This window comes from Chinchilla lanigera, unplaced genomic scaffold (assembly GCF_000276665.1).
Source record: "Chinchilla lanigera isolate Chin_1 unplaced genomic scaffold, ChiLan1.0 scaffold00014, whole genome shotgun sequence".
Taxonomy (NCBI): domain Eukaryota; kingdom Metazoa; phylum Chordata; class Mammalia; order Rodentia; family Chinchillidae; genus Chinchilla; species Chinchilla lanigera.
Window position 1 is genome coordinate 19,430,062 of NW_004955415.1, and position 17,172 is coordinate 19,447,233.

The 17,172-nt window shown below is 39.3% G+C and overlaps 1 protein-coding gene across 6 annotated transcripts in view; it reads left to right on the forward strand.

Moving 5' to 3' along the window:
• The window catches only part of Plcb4 (phospholipase C, beta 4), a 353,965-nt gene that overhangs the window by 321,942 nt on the left and 14,851 nt on the right, over positions 1-17,172 (forward strand). For all 6 annotated transcript variants that reach the window (XM_013512270.1, XM_013512271.1, XM_005380865.2 and 3 more), the window contains 3 exons: positions 3,289-3,338; positions 3,490-3,555; positions 13,766-13,881. In XM_013512270.1, coding sequence (XP_013367724.1) covers positions 3,289-3,338; positions 3,490-3,555; positions 13,766-13,881 — 232 coding nt within the window. The remainder of the gene's footprint in view (positions 1-3,288; positions 3,339-3,489; positions 3,556-13,765; positions 13,882-17,172) is intronic.

Genomic DNA, 17,172 nt, shown 5'->3' on the forward strand with positions numbered 1-17,172 from the left:
AAAAAAAAAAAAAAAAAAGAAGAAAACTTGATGGTAACATTCTAATTGATCTGGGCCTTGACACACAGGCCTGACCTGACAAGGAAGAGAGACATGTAGAAGCCCAGGAAAGCTTCTGAGGAGGAAGCATCATGACAAGCACTTAGGTGTAGGGAGAGGACCAGAAAGGCTCATTGAGTGCATCTAATTCTGCACCCAGCCCTGGTTGAGAAAGGATTCAGAAGTGAACCCAAGAAGGTGATAGGGAGGAGCTATCACTGAAGAGTTTTGAGAAGATGAGTTCAGTCTGGCAGAAGAGGGGATGCTAAGGGCCACTGACAATGATGGTATTCATGCTTCTATTATCGCATTTACTGCGTCACAGTTATAGAGTGTTAGCCAGGGCAGAGGTCCTTGCAGGTGAGACCATTCCTCATCCTCAGTGTGCCTCAGAACTGTGTCTAGCAGTGAGCTAGCAGCCTCCTTTCTTAGGAAGCAAGGGGTTGATAGATGAATAACTGTGACAAGAAGGGTCTGGGAAGCTGGAAGTAGTCAACAGGAAAGAAGAAAGGGAAGGAAGATTAGAAATAAGCTGTTAAGTTGGGTAGGGGTGTGGGGAGACAAAGGCTCAGGGCTACCTCAGAGACATCAAGGTAAGGCCCCAGGGATGGGTGGTGAGGGAAGGACAGGAGTTGAGAGAAGGAACTGCTTTGGTAAAGAAGATGGATCTGGTCCTGGACATCTTAGAGTTCAAGCTGTCATTGATACATCTGGCAGAAACATAGGACAGCAAATCTGTGCTAGGTATACAGGAGGAAAGAGGGACAGTTGGGGGTGGATAAGAATGCTTAGGTAAAATAAATGGAAGAAGATGGAAAAGAGATGAGATGTGTATAATAAGAATTAGTTTTGAGAAGGAGCTCATCCAGAGAAGTTACGACTACAGAAGTATTCACGTGGATACTAAAGCTGGAAATCTGGCTAGGAAAATGTGGTGACTTACGACATAAAATATGTTTGGGGGAACAGTAAGTAGCATATCTGTAGAAAACACTGAAGAGAAACAGAAGGAAGATACAAGGAGAGGGCAGTGAGACAGGGCTCTGCGGAAGTGCTGGTGGGGAGAGACTTGGTGTGTGGGCGGAGTGGACGGCTCTTGCTGCAGACATCTCTGAAGGTGAGAAGTTGGAAATTTCTTCAGTGCGTCTCCTAGACACGCAGTGACTGCACTGTGTACTGGGGACAACAGATGAAGAAAACTCAGCTCCAAGTTAGTTTCTGAATTAGAGCCTGAAGGAACACAAGTGATTTTTAGAGAACGATGTTGATGAGAACAAAAGCTTTGAGCTCCAGCAGCACAATCAGTTAGCACATGGTACTTACACGGAACAAAACTTTATGTAGTGAAACTTCAGTTGGCCAGAATCTTTAAACCCCAAAATGTGCTGCTCAGCCTATCAGGGAATCCTATAGAATTGCCTCACATAAGACAGCCGCCTAGAGCCGCATGTGGCTTTTTCAATGTATGTGATAAATGAAGCTTTCAGATTAAACCTTGAGTTCCTTAGTCTCATTAGGTGTGTGAGAGCCATATGTAGCTGGTGGCTGTCCACTGACACCTCACCCAGAAGGCATTTTCATTATCATCAAAAGTTTTATTGGTTAGGCTACTCCAGACACATACATGGAGCTGAGCAAGCATCAATCCTTGTTCTGCAGAATGTGGATATCTTTTCTAATTTAAAGCCTGTGGGAGTCAAAATGTTTGCAAGAAATTTGTATCTTTCTCTGACAGTGCAAAATATTTCCAAAGGAGCTGTATGTTTGAGCAAGTTCCTACTCATCATGTTTTAGTTGAGCCAAGACTAAAATGAAATAAAACAAAAAACCCAAATGCCAAAGTCTCATCAGTCAGGATCAAGCTTAGTATTTGCTCCATCTCTGAAGGAGTTTCCCTGCCCACCAGGTCCTGTGTGTTCATTTTACAGACAGGAGACCTGAGACCTAGACAGGGAACTCTTAGCCAAGCCAGAATTCAGTCCCTTGCTGTATGCTGGCTTTCACTCATGGTCTGCCTTAAAGCAGGGAGGTAGCTGGTGACATGAGATTCAAAAGATCAGGCAAAGGAACCAGTGTTCTCATCCCTCCCCATCCTAAAACATTACAGATTGCATGACTCATTTCTCTGGGCCAAAACTCCCCCTCTGCAGCCTTCCCACCCTCGCAGTGGATGTGCAAATCTTATTAAAATGGCTCAAACTGGAACACAAGAGTCTGAGGCTTGAGGCTGGTGTTTCTCGAATGCATCATACCTGGCCTTTGGGATTCTAATGGAAATCAATTAGAGAACAGAATGCACATTCTTTTTGTGTGCCTAATATGAAAATCTGCTAACAGAACTTGTTAGGGATGCTTTGGCTGCTGTGGTTGCCATGATGATGCCTGGCCTAGCCTGATTCAGATTGCAGGATGACTAGTATATTGCTCTAGGTTCTCATGGCAGCATCCTGTTCTGCCATGGTCTGATGTCATCATTCCCTGTGTATCAAAGGCATGGTGCACTCAACAGCATTTTGCTCCAGTGCTAATGGAGTTCATTTTGGTAGAAGAAGGTTTAAAACAATTGTTCTGTGATGACTAAGTTAGCAAGGGTGTTAGGAGTTAGTTGATTGATATGTGTTGAAAAGCAGAGATAAAAGTCATTGTACTCAATTCTATTGTGGTTGATCAAATCCCTTTCATGGGATCCCTTAGTCCAGGTCCCAGCTGGTAAAAGTGTTGGCTGATTGTGAATTATAGCTGTTCCTTCTCCAGCAAATTGTCCTGAGGCCGTGGGATTCCCTTGCCTGGAAATGCCTGGAAGCTTTGCTAAAACTTTGCTCTCAACTAACTCACATAAGTGACAACAGCCCAGGCTCCTCAAATCCAGGTAGAGGACTCTTGAATGCATTTAGATTAAAGAACCCATAGGATCAGGCTGTGACTGGATTTCAGCTAGAGCCTACCCTTTCCTTATGCCCTGTCCTGCTTACCTCTGTCCCTCAGAGATCTCTCCTGAGTGTGTGCCCTCCATAACTCATACTCACGTGAATATCTTGCTCAGGCTTTGCTGGTAGGGAACCTAAAACCTCAAGCATTTCAATGGTCTAGTTAAAGTTTTATAATAGAATGTAAGGTGTTTATACGCATAACATTACACTAAGACTGCATCAAAGTTTTTAGGTAAGATTTCAAAACAGTGGATGTTAGGTGATCAGTTATTCTTTCAGTTTTCATGTATACAGTGACTTTTCTGTGACTTTTTTTAAGGTATTGAACTTATCCCTCAAGTGAGGATAGAAGATTTAAAGCAAATGAAGGTAAACTTGCTTGGACATTTTGCAAAAGCTCTTATACAATGCATACTGGTAAAACCAATGCGCTTTTGTTTCTCACCAAGTGGAATCATTCTGACTACAAAAACAAAGCAAAACTTATTTCTGATCCTTTTTCTGCTTTTTCCTCCCACAGGCTTACTTAAAGCATTTAAAGAAACAACAGAAAGAGCTCAATTCTTTAAAGAAGAAGCATGCGAAGGTAGTGTCCTGTGTGTATGGATGCTTCATTTTATTGGCTCATTCAAGATTTGCTTTCAGGCCTCTGTTGAAAATCTACTGCTCCCTTTTTGAGCTGTGTACAGATGAATCATTCATAGCCCAAACCCTACTTAGAAACTACTCCTAGCCGCATGCACAGCAGTACCTTCATTTTAACTCGTTAGCAATGAACTAAAGTATAGAATGCATTCGGGATCGGTCATCACCATTTCTAACAGTTGTTTCAGAAGCAGAATAAAACTTCACCCATTTAAAAATTTTTCCACCAGTAGTATGACTTAATATAAAATATTGGGCAATAGCATAACTATTGAAGAGCAGCTCACAGTCTGAACTGCTGGTCCCTTCCCAGGGTTATGTAAACCCTGCTTTGTAGCCTACTGCTGAAATATTTTTTTTCCTTTTATCATAAGAAGTCTTCCTGACAGTGACTGAGAAAAATTTTTAGAACTAGTTGCAGTATTAGGAGAACAGTAGTACATGGCCTCAGGAATTCTCCAATAGGTGAAAAACTTTTCAGCACTCAAACAGGAGCCTTCTATCTAGTCCATCCTCACAGGGAAAGGAAGGAAATGTAGCATCTCTTTTTCCTTCTTCAGATGTGTGGCAATGGCTTCTACTGCTGCTGGAAGGCTTATCTCTGTGGTCTTCCATGAAGGGCAGTGAGAACAAGAGAAATCCCATGTCTTAGTTGAAAGGACACTTCTTTACACTGACACGAATCTCACACACCACAGCCTGGAAGCATATCGCCCTTTAACAATTTGTGCTTCCCTGAGAAGTTCAGTTTAATTGTGGCCTATTAATGTTCCCTGTATGACACAATTGATGGTTCAGCACATTTGTGATTCAGAAGTCATGTTAAAGATTGCTCCTAAGTTTCATGAGTAATTATTCATGTAACAGGATTCCTTTCATTTCCCAATAGGAAAATGCTTCAGATTATTATAAGCACGAATCCATTGGAGATAGAGATACTTAAAGTAAGGATTTCAACTTTGTTACTTATTTGCAATAAGCTGGAATACAGAAATGCAACCAAAAGAGAGGGAGAAAGGAATATGGTAGAGAGCAATTTAAGGGACTTTAATTACTGAGAGTGGAGTTGCTGGCCATGTGCCACAGCATTATGTAACAGATTGCCCTCACATTTAAATTGGATCTCTGTCATTGAACAGGCCTTCAGTGACCTTTAAATAAGTTGGAAACACACATTTTTGTCCTCATTTAATATTTCCTTGAGGCATAACCAGGAAATATACTGCGACCAGTAATAAAAACAACAGCAACAGCTAGAATTTTTGCATGCTCCATATTTTCCAGAAGCCATGCTCAGCACTTTATGTGCATTCTTCCATTTAATACTCTTTGCCCTGTAAGGTGAATTCTACTGCAGTCCCCATTTTGCATATGAACACATTAAGGAGTAATGAAGTTAAGCAATTTAATGTCCCAGAATTAAGGAGCGGCAAAGCTTGGTACTTGAACCAAAATCATGAGAGTCCAGAACCCATACCCTTACTGCAGCATTCTGTGTAGAATGCTGGGTCCTTCACTGAGTAAACAAGTCCCCCCTCACTGGATGGACTGCGGGGACAGCACATGGCATGTTAAGGAAATTCCTCGTCTACTTTGGAGTTACTGGGGAAGAATGTGCCACCATTTTCTCAATCTTACGTAGAGTTGTCTGTTCGCTCCCTTTCAGTCAGAGGCTAGACTGACTCATGTCAGGTGACAGGCATGTCTGCTAATGAGAAAAATGGCAAAGATGGGAAATTACTTTTCCATGAGGCAGTTCAGAAGTGACATAATAGACTGCGTCCCCTCTACCTCGGATGAGTTGCGCTTCATTCCATTCATTTTCTTCTCCTTGGTTAGCAGGTAACTATTTACATCATTCACTAACCTGTAAATCTCATGCACCTGAACAAATCCAAGTTTCTCTCATTTTTAGAAAATAACCTTGAGTTTTTTGAAACCCTCATGTTATTATAGGCAGTAAAAGAAGATTTTAAATTTCCCTAAATGCTAAGTATAATTTATAAAGTCTGAATTCTAGAGTCTTTTATACAAAACCACTACGACTAATGAAGCTAACATTTATTTAGGGGCACTTTTGTGTCACGTATTTTATATACATTTTCAAATCCTCAGAATGTCCTTGAACACCCTCCACATTCTAGTTAAAGAAAAAGAAAAAAACATGAAATTTAGAGAAAAGGAAGTCCCTTGCCTAAGTAATATAACTGGTTCAATGCTGGCTACCAACCTTACTTGCCTGCTTCTAACACTCATATCCTTTACTACCTAGAACATTGTCTACTTTGATTTTTAAAAAGCTTTTGTTCTACTTTAATTGACCAAGGGCTTTAGAAATATTTTTTTTCTAATAATTAGATCTTTCTGTCTACAGTCTACAAATTTTAGTCTATGATATTTTCTTAGTAGTTACCACTATCTCATCTAAAATGATGAATATATAGGAGAACTTCCTTGTCTACATGTACTGAGGCCAGCTCGGCCAACATGCTTGTCCCTAACACAGAAAAAGTAAGTTCTCATGAAGGACAGTGGAAGGATGCATTGAATCTGTTCCTGCAGGGCACACAGGGCACCTGATCTCCATTTGATCGTGTTTAATTTAACACCAACTTTTCTGCCCACATTGCAGAGTAGGGTAAACAGAGAGAGAGAGATAATAGTGACCACTTTTGCAGAGAGTCAGTCACCCATTGGACAGATGAGATCATGTATGCTTGAGAGAAATACAACTTGACTAAATCACTTTGTTTTTTGTTTGTTTGTTTGTTTTTGGTACCAGGAATCAAACTCAGGACCTTGCACTTGCCAGGCATGCTCTGCACCGCTGAGCTATATCCCCAGCCCTTAATCACTTTGTTGTTAAATTCAGTCTCACTCAAGAATGTAGGCCTCGAACCAATATACTATGGGTATTCCCACACTAGTTTTTCTTTGCATGCACCATCTTGATGGTCTCAGTAACAGATTTTTAAATGCAATCAGGAAGCTGTCAGGGCACAAGTATGTTGGCTTCTTTCTGGACTGCTTTATCAGGGTATGATTTTTGGGTCAAGAACCAGAAGCTTTGTAAAAATGCATATTCTTGTGTCTAGCTGAGATTTAGTTACAATCTCCAGATAAGATCCATGAAATACATCTTAAGTAAGCTTCTCTCCTAGGTACGCTTTGTTTTTAGAAACGTTTCTTTGCAAACACTATCTATCACTCTCTACTAGCTCTCACCCCTTACTGGAACTCTTATTAATTGCCTGCGAGATATAAATCAGATCTGCTTAAGAAAACAGAGACTTAACCCTGTTGTCAAGCAGTACCAGAATCAAATCTCCCAAGCTTTCTGTGAAAGATAATCTGCAACTCTTTTGTAATAATGTTGAAGCTACCTAACATGAAGTTAAGGTCTGCTGCCCCCAAAGCTTGGCTATAGAATTATCTCCTGAGGAAATAAGGGGCTCTAGTCTATACCTTTCCAACTACTATATCTATGGCCCACCTTGGCACTCATTAACTAAGAGCAGGGACCTATACTTAGTCTAGATCAGTGACTGTAGGGAGAGCTTATCTCTTACACAGATCAACCTTGATGAGTGATTCTACTCTTCCTCAGACCAGAGGGAAGTGGAGTGTCCATAAACTGAATCCCAGTGGTTTAAGAAATGAATGCATAGTTGTTTTCGTTAACTGGGCTTCAAGGGAACAATGAAGTGGGAAGAAGAAATAAGAGGAATAAAGCTATGCCAAGTTCGGGACCCTAATAACCCAAATCATTGCAAACATTATAAGCCATAACTTGTGCTAAAACAAATAGTATCAAATAGTATTTCATACTATCAACAAGTATGAAAAAGATGATCAGAGGGGAAGGGAGGGGAAAGAAAAGGAAAGGGATAAAAGAAAGACAAGCTGTCATATGTACATGTAACACCTACCCCTCAGATGATTCCACACTGCCTGAATTACAAACATGTACAAGAAATGAATGTATAACCCAACAGAGAGCTTATTTCCAAGCTTGAAGATTAGCTACAGGATGCAGAAGGTGTTAGTGAACCAAACATGAGACTCTGCCATTTGCAAAATGGAGCTGTGAAAATACCCGTAGGAGCTGCTAGTAGAACAAAGATAATACAGGATAATGACTGTTGGGACCCCAAATGTGATCGAGATGCTCGTGAAAATGCCTGAAGTGGAGAGAAATGATGGCTTTCAGTTGCTTTTGACCCTCTAACTGCAACTGGCATCAGATTTCTACTTGTTTCTCAATTTCTAGAAACATCTCTTCAATGTGAAGGAGAAGCTAGGGTAATGTTTTGTGATATGTGTGTGTGTTTCAGTTTAAAGAGATTTAACTCAGCCAGGTGCAGTGGAACATACCTGTAATTCCATCATTCTGGGACGCTGAGGCAGGAGGATTGAAAGTTTGAGTGCAGCCTGGGGAATTCAGAGATTTAGCAAGACACTGTCTCAAAATAAAAAATTTGAAATGGCTGTGGATGTACCTCAATGCTGAAGCCCTGGGTTCAATCTCCAACACCATAAAAAACACCTTATTTAATATATATTGTATTATATTCTGTAGCACATATTAACTTGAACAAAATCATATGCTTTATTCAGACAGTTTCACATTTGTATATGATGTGCTTGGATCATATTCATCCTCTTTACTGTTGGGTAAGAGTTTTCTGATGTCAATTAGACAAAAATCAAAGCAGAACTGAACCACAGCAATCCCAACTTAGCACATAACTCTTTGGTGTGCAGAACTGAGAATGTTTTCCTAATTGTCCAAAGTTGGTTCTGTAGAACAAAATCAATCAATCATTCATTGAATCAATCAATCAGTAATACCTAAAACCAAGTGTTAGGTAAATATTCCCAGTAACATGTAAAAGAAAAATTACAGTTCAAATGCCTGTAGGGACTGAACAGGAAGTACCTAAGTGATGTTGCCATTTATACTCCAGAAACGTTAGGACCAGTCATTCCTGTTCAAACACAAGTGAGACCCAGCGTCTCCAGAGTGTATGGTCCGGCTACAGTCTATGCAAGAGAATCATAAAATCTTACATCTGTTTTTGTGGTGCATCCAACTCACACCCAAGGTCTCCCTGAGTTAGCTAAGCTGCACCCAAACTTGTGGTCCTCCTACCTCAACCTGCTGAGTAACGGGAGTTACAGGTGTACAACCCCATGCCTGGCAAAATCATAAATCTTATATGAATTTCTTGCTCTCTTAATAATATCCTGTAATTCAGTTTCTCCTTGAAATACTATGTAGGTCCAAAAACTTACCCTACAGACTATATCTGTGGGTGGAATGCAACCTTTGGTCCACCAGTGTGCAGTGTCAACGTCAGATGAATCAAATGAAATGCCTGAGCAACCTACTAAGATCTACATTTCAGTGAAGCTACTGGCAGAAGATTTGCTCTTTGCTACACAAGCACTGTAGTTGATAATAGCCAGATTGTTGCTAAAGTCATCAATTGTAATTCACTTTAAGACCTCAAGATTAGACCTGTAACTCTGTTAGGAAGTTGAAAATGGGCAAATATTTAGCAGTTGCCCACAAAGTCAGCCTCTCAGTAATCTCCAGGTTGTATGCTGAGCAAATTCGATTTACTCTGACTTTTTAGCACCATCTGTGGTGTGCTAATTCACACCCAGAGTCACCTCAATCACGTGAATGAATTGTAGCAGTTTTCCCCAGAGAAGCTGTTTTATTTTCTTAACTTGGCTGAGAAACATACAAATTCTGCTCAAAGCAGTACATTAATTTCCTTCCCCCAAAATGTCCCAATTAAGATTGACTTCAAGTCAACAGATTTAATTTTGCTACCCTTGACCTGAATGATAAAGTTCCTGTTACTTTGATGGTGTCTCCCTATTTCATTAAGCCATGTCTCAGTTCCTTCATCTTCTAGAAGAAGCTGAATCTTGACTATGGAAAGGCAATCTATATTTAGGGTTCCTTTCTGATCCTTTCCAAAACAATTAGTGTCTTGTTATGGTTGATATATTGTGTCAACTTGAGGAGTTTAAAGGCTTGGCTAAATAACTCAACAGTTCTACATCCTGTTGTGAAAAGGACAAGCCCCTACCACTCTGGAATGTTGTTCACTGTGTCAACTTGAGAAGTTTAGATGGTTAAGTAAATGACTGAACAGGGGGCCAGGGTCCTTGCATTGTATTCATTCTGAGCCTGTGCAAGAGGAGGGCATGGAGGTTATATGAGTGTTACACACCCCCTAGGTGGGGATAGCCTGCTTACAATATAAGGGCGGGGGAAAGAGGCTTGCTTCTGCCCACCCCCCTTTTGCTCTTGTTGCTTTTGCCATGAACTGTTGCCCTCTGCCATGTACCACCCAGCTGATTATAGATTGAAACCTCCACAAACTATGAGCTAAATAAACCTTTCCTTTCTTAATTCTGGGCATTGGGTATTTTTGTCTCAGCAATGAGAGAAAAGTAACGAAGACATGTCTGAAAACAAGTAGCCCTGAAACATTTCCATGATCACCGCCTCCCACACAATGGTAGTTTTTTTTTTTTTTTATTTTTTTTTTTTATTTTTTTTTATTTTAAGGATAAAAGGAGGGAAACATTAACAGACATACAACATTTTACAACGTATCACAAGCACAATACAGACAATACAGAGTTACAAACAAAGTGGTAGGGAATTAACAATGGTGGTTGTATTACATATTGATATCTTCAAAGTAGCTTCTCATGAAAACAGATATAGACATGCAATACTGGTCAACCAAAGACTCATTGACAGTTTCTTTCAGCATAGAAATAGCAGATAGAAGAACAACCATGTTATCTATCCTGTATATACATACATACAAAATTTTTCCTTCTTTCCCTTCTCTTTTCCCACATCCCAGAAGCCCTTTACTCTTCGGTGGTTTCCTATCATTTCACAGTGTCTATCATACCTCCGAGTTTAACTTAACTCTTTCAAGTTTTACACTAGTGACACAATGCGGTGCTTGCACATGTATGTTTGATTTATTTCACTTATGAGTATGGTCTCTAGTTGTGACCATTTAAATATAAAGGCCTCGAGTTTATCTTTCTTTACAGCTGAGTAATATTACAATGGTAGTTTTGAGTACAAAGAGAAGCACAGAGACAATTTTTTTGGGACCAGCTTTCTGTGTTAATTTTCCTAGGCAAATAAATGTAGGACTTTTTGTGAGATTCACTGAAAACATATTGAAGGTCCCATCTTCCTATGTCTCTTGCAAATGTTATTCAAATTAGGGTGGAGAAGATTGTTTCAACAGTCTAGTGCGGCAGAGGGAAAACAGAGGATGGAGATGAATCTTACTTAACTTAGTTATGAAACTTAGTTAAATGTAAGGAACTGAGGCTGATTGTACCATAAAGTTGTTCATAATGGATTTAACTCTGTGGATTAATGTTCTAAAAGGACAGGGCAAATTCCTTTTTTTCTTTTTACTCATGCCTACCAGTACCTGATACAAGGGCAGGTACAAAGTAGATGCCCAATAAATATGCAAATAAACTATAGATAAAAAAATTATGGCGAAGTTGCAAGAAGATTTGGATACTGGTCTCAGCTCAAGCAATCATTAGCTAAAGTGGTCTTGTGTAACACATACAAATCTTTCCAGACTTCAGTGTCTCTATTAGAAAAGTAAGCAATATATAGGGAGATGGGATCTCCAATATGTTTTAAATGAGTCTCACAAAAAGGCCTACATTTATTTGCCTAGGAAAATTAACACATATGCTAACCAAGCATGATGACTTCTAAATCTTAGAAAGATTAGGAATAGACCATTTTAATAGGTTTCTACCATCCTGCCAAGACACTGCAGTTGTTAAATTTAGTCAAGGGTATATTGGTGTGTTACTCTGCTCCTGGGGCAGCAGATTAGGCTTAAGGGAAAGGTTTGCTGATTTAATTGAATCTTATCCCATATCTCAAGTCATTGATTGTATATCATTGTAGGTATTGGATAATATGAGTCAATTTGTTTGCATTTTATTTGGAAAAAAGAATATGAGATATCTTTAATTTTTAAAATCATTACAATGAAAGACACATTTTCTTTACTCACCCTCAAAATATTCCCCTTGCTTCAAACGCATCACATTATTCTTGCCACTTTCTGAAGCAGTTCTGGAAGTCCTTTTCCATGAGTGTCTTTAGTTGCACTATCATGGTTGCTTTATGCCCTAAATTAATTCAGAATGTTTGCCTTTCATGCTTATTTTGACTTTTGGAAAGAGCCAGAAGTCACATGGTGTCAGATCCACTGAACAAATGGATGAGGACACACTGTAATGTTTTTATGTGGTAGAAATTGCTGTAAATGGTTGACCAATGAGCCATGATTGGAAAATACAATGAATGTTTAAATTATAAAATTTATTATAGTAAAAGACACATCATCATTAGTCCCCTTCAAAACACTCTTTCTTGTTTCCGGCACACTTATCCCATCATTCTTGGCAATTTGTCTTTTATTGTAGTGAGGTTTTTGTTTTTTTTTTTTTTTTTTTTTTTTTAATTTAAACACGTAACCATTTATTTCAATCACCCCTTATAGGTATCATTATCTCAATTACAAAGGTGAATAGACTTGCCCAAGACTGGGGACTGAGAAACTTAGGTCTTTCACCCAATACCATACCACAGAAGCTCTGACTAATTGTGTTTATAACACAAAGGCACACCCGTTGGAAATATAGCTATGTGTATGGGGTATTACAATGACAGATTAAGCGTTTCTGGTTACACATAACTCCCCAAGCCTAAGTCCACAGAGAGATCACAACCTTTAACCCCATTGTTAGTTCCTGTTCCAAGGACCATCTCAGCCAGCACAGTCCTCTAGTGTGAGAGACAGAACTAGGGAGGCCTGGTACATCAGGGCATTCTGAAGAGGTTACATGTGAGCAAGCTGACCATTGAGTCCTGTGGTAACTGACTAGTAAAGCAGAGAAAGGAAAGAAACCTTGTTATAGTTAAAAATCCCTTCCACCTTTGTCGTGAAATCCTCCAAAGACATTTATGAATTAGATTTGCTTAAAGGCAAATCTACTTTATGAGAAAATTGTCTTTAAATTAAGTCACTCAATTTTTTAAAAATTTAGCAAAAAAGAAATATGACTGGGCCAGGGATATAGCTCAGTGGCATAAGCACCTGGCTGGCAATCACAAGGTCCTGAGTTCGACTCCCGGTACCAAAAAAAAAAAAAAAAAATCACTGTGAGAGTAGTTATATACACCAAATAATCAACCTACCCCAGTTAATATTCTCCCATTCTCAAAGTTTCAAGTGAGACTAGGCTATCACAGTAAGTAAAATTTAGAGGTGGGTGCTCATGATTGTGCTGATTTCATCTTGGAGAGGCTGAGTGGCCAAAGAGACCTGATTTCCTAGTACTCACTTGCTATGGCCAAATGCCGTCCTCACTGTCCAGGAAGATACCATGTTTACAGAGAAACAGTTACTATTTTTCAAGCCTTGCAGCCTTCATTTCAGCAATTCAGTGAAGCAGATCACAAGATCTTTTCAAATCTGTGAAACCAAATGCCAGAGCTCCTGAACACTATGATCACACTCATGAAAACATCTATATAAAGAAGTCAGTGAATATCTAGTGATGTAGATTCATTGAATAGTGATGGTATTCAAGACACCCCAAAATGTGCCGGGTGTTTAGAAACCATGTCTCACAGAATGGACAGTTGTATTTAATAAGAAAAGAAATATGGTGGCTAAACTTGGGGGTTAGAGGACCAGTTTGTGGAAGGGACACAGGCCATGTGTGTGGGACAGGAGAACAAAGAAATTACCTGGAGACACTTGTAGAAGAAGGAACTTGAAGTGATAGGCACTGCGCATCCATGACCAGGTCTGCCTTTGGAGGCTGGCATGTTCCTGAGACTGAGACTGGGGGCTCCTCTTTGGAACACCCTGGAACAGGAAACTCTCCTCTTAGATGGGAGACTGGAGGACCACATAGTTCTCAGACTTGATTGCTTGTTGACCTTCCCAACCAAGGCTCTGGGAAAGCTGGTGAAAACGACACCATCTTAACAGTGTGAAGCTTGTCAGCCTCACCGGAAGTCCACTTTGTAACTGCAGACTTTTCTCTTACAGGAACACAGTACCATGCAGAAGTTACATTGCACGCAAGTTGACAAAATTGTGGCACAGTACGACAAAGAGAAGTCGACTCATGAGAAGATCCTAGAGAAGGCCATGAAGAAGAAGGGGTAAGGTTGTTTCCTTCTTTTCATCTTTTTATATGGTGTCTTTTCTCACCATTCAACTGCCTTTTGAGCTATGGAAGCCTTAGTATTGCCTCTGTTTTTATCGTTTCACCTTACACTTAGAGAATAAGAGACTTGCTCATTAAATACACTTTCATCATAACAGGACCAGCATCTGTTACCTTAGCTGTATTCTAGGAAAGCTTCTCAGCAGAGATCCTGAAAAATATCTTAGCCACAAATAGTTGGAAAAAATACTTTTCCACCCTGAGAATTGGGTGGAAATTTTGAATAATTTTAACCTTACAGAGAAGTTGGAAAAATACGGATGTTTCTACCTTACCTGCAGTTGCACTTTTAGTGGTTTGAGTTAACTAGATAGGGTCAACTACAGTACCAAAAAAATTAAATGGAAATTGTAGAAATAAATAATTCATCAACTTTAAATAACTTCTATATCAGTATATCGTTACTGTTCTACTTTATTATTGTTGTACCTAATATCTTATTGTGCCTTATTTATAAACTAAACCTCATCGTGGATATACATGTTCAGAAAAATGGTAGCTCGGTACTCTCTGTGGCTTCAGCCAACCACTAGGGGGCTTGGCATTAGCAAATAGCCCTTGTGGAAAAGGGAAAACTGCTCTAGTAGATAGAGTTGTTGTACCCTTAACTCAGCTTTGCTAAATGTTAACATCTCACAAAACCATAGTGTAGTGCTCAGAGTGAGAAACTGACGTTGGAACAATACTTGTTAATTAAACTGCAATGGTTTTTCAGATTTCAACCCTTTCCCACTAAGGCTCCTCTGGTATCCACTCTAGAACTGCACCATGCATTTATTTTCTTTTCATTGTTTTTCAGTCATTAGACCCCCAGTCTCTCCTTGACTTTCATGACTCTTTCCCTTTGAAAGAGTACTTCTCACTTATTTGGCATTTTCCCTTTGGTTTGTCTGGTAGTTTCTCATGAGTAAAGGGAGGTTGTGTGTGCTGGACAAGCTCACCCCAGAAGCCATGATGCTTTCTTCCCAGTGCACAATGGTAGGAGGTGGTATCCAGTGCTACTGTGTCTCATGAGGGTCAATGCTGGTCTGGACCACTTGGCTAAGGTGGCATCTGACCATGTCTACACTGCAACATTAGCTACTTTCCCATTATGTTTAATAAATACCTTGGGGAAGATGCTGTGAGATTATGCATATATTCTATTTATCTGAGAAATTGTTTTTGACATGACTTCGTCCTCCTTCAGTGAATTTCCTCTGGCTTTTAATTTCTTTCTTTTAATTTACACTGGTATCTTCTAGCCTCCCACAGAGAAAAGTAGAAAAGAATTTTTTTCTATTTGTCTTTTTTATTTTTGACATTCACTCAAGATAACAGAATGGATTATGTTTGTTAGAATTTCTGGCCCCCAAAACCTAACTTTATGATAAGAAACTAGTATGATTTCCTTCAGGAGTAAACAGTAGGTGATTACATGCACCTGCCCTGATATCAGGCCTCAATTTTTTGTTATTTCATTCTTATTGCAGTTATATTTTTCTAGAAAAATGACAAATTGGGCCCTAATTATAGAACATCATTACTATGCAAAGTATACCTTTTGTTTTCCCATTGTTTGCACTGTGTATTTCAGAAACAAAATCATGACCTGTTGCTTTTTTCTTTTGTACCAGGAATTGAACACAGGACCTTGCACTTGCCAGGCAGGCTCTGTGCCACTTAGCTATATCTCTGGCCCTATGACCTGTTGCTTTGAAAAGTTTTCAGTATGTATTTTGAGTCAGGCAAAGCTCACCAACTCATCTCATGGCTTATATGACCACATTGAGGTGAATATAATAAATTTGGAGGAGCTGTGACGCTAGCATATCAACAGTTTAGATTCTGTTTTTAAATTATTTTCTCACTTTCAGTGATATTTTAGACCAAGATGTTGAAAAGTAGGTAGAGACCCTAACATCTTTAAGGAACAAATTCCTGACAATTTTATAGTACTCTCCAAGAATAAATTCATTTTTATTCTCAAGTCATCTTTTCAAAAATTGGTTTGCTTATTCTTGTGCATGGCTGTACTGAAATTTTTCCTCCAGTTTTAAATCACAACCTTTATGCAGAAGATTTCAGACTCAAGTAATACATAGTGTTCCAGTTTAAAAAGATACTAGTTTTCAACAGAAATAAATTAATGATCCTGCCTCTGGAAACCAAAGAATGGATGAAATATATATTTGCTCATTATTTTTTAGGCTTAAAGGTTAAGTGGAGTCAGTATAACATTTATTATAAGTTATTCCTGGTCACTTATCCTCTAAGCAGCCTACTGAGCAGTCTTGGAGGCCTCTCAACAGGTAAAGCCCTATTTAACACTAGTGTATAAGAAACTGAAACAGTTCATCTACACAGTTCTCCCTGGGCCTTTACTGCCAAATTCAGCACCACTTTGGGGCTTTCCATACAGAGCATTTTCCAAATACTTGAAACTGTAGAAGTCTCAATAATACAATAATAGTCAACTTCCAAGTCAAACATTGGCTACTGGAGAGCTATATCTGAAGAGTTTCCCACTGTTACTGAGCATGGTATCAGAATGGCTCAGACTTTTTACTACAGCAAAGTGGCTAAAGTGTCCTAAAAGGAGGAACTAGTTAATCTTTCAAGATTTCAAAAGTGGGATCTGTTGTTAAAACAAGCACAAATGATCTTTGTTGTAAAATATTTCAACTTAGGACTTTCTGACTTTACAACGGTACGAAGGTAATATGCATCCAGTAGAAACTGTACATCAGATTTTCAGTTTGTATCTTTTCCTGGACTAGCTAGACTCTCTAGCAGTGCTGGGAACTGGCTCCCAGTCAACTAGGGAACTGTGAAGGGATGCAGCTGATCCTCTACAGAGCACTGCATTGCTAGGCCATTGGTAGGTTAGGTGGATTCCATGCATTTTTGACTTAGCAGTATTTCCAACTTATAATGCATTTATCAGCCTATTATAAGTTAAGAAGCCATTGCAACTTAAGAAGAACCTGTAATAGGTTTCTTTGCCCTTCCTATTCACATGAAAGGAATGACTGAGATGGACAAAAGGAGCTTCCTTAAAGTGCTCTGCAGCTGTGGCCTAATGAGATGATTACAGTGTCTGTCATGTGTTTTCTGCTCAGTGTTTTTAAAAAGACAGGGAGAAGATGAATTGCAGAGAGAGAGATAAAGTAAAGTTAGGAAAATTAAGGGTATGTAAATTGATTTTGCATAGACAGAGAATAATAAGGTAATATTGAAGAGGGAT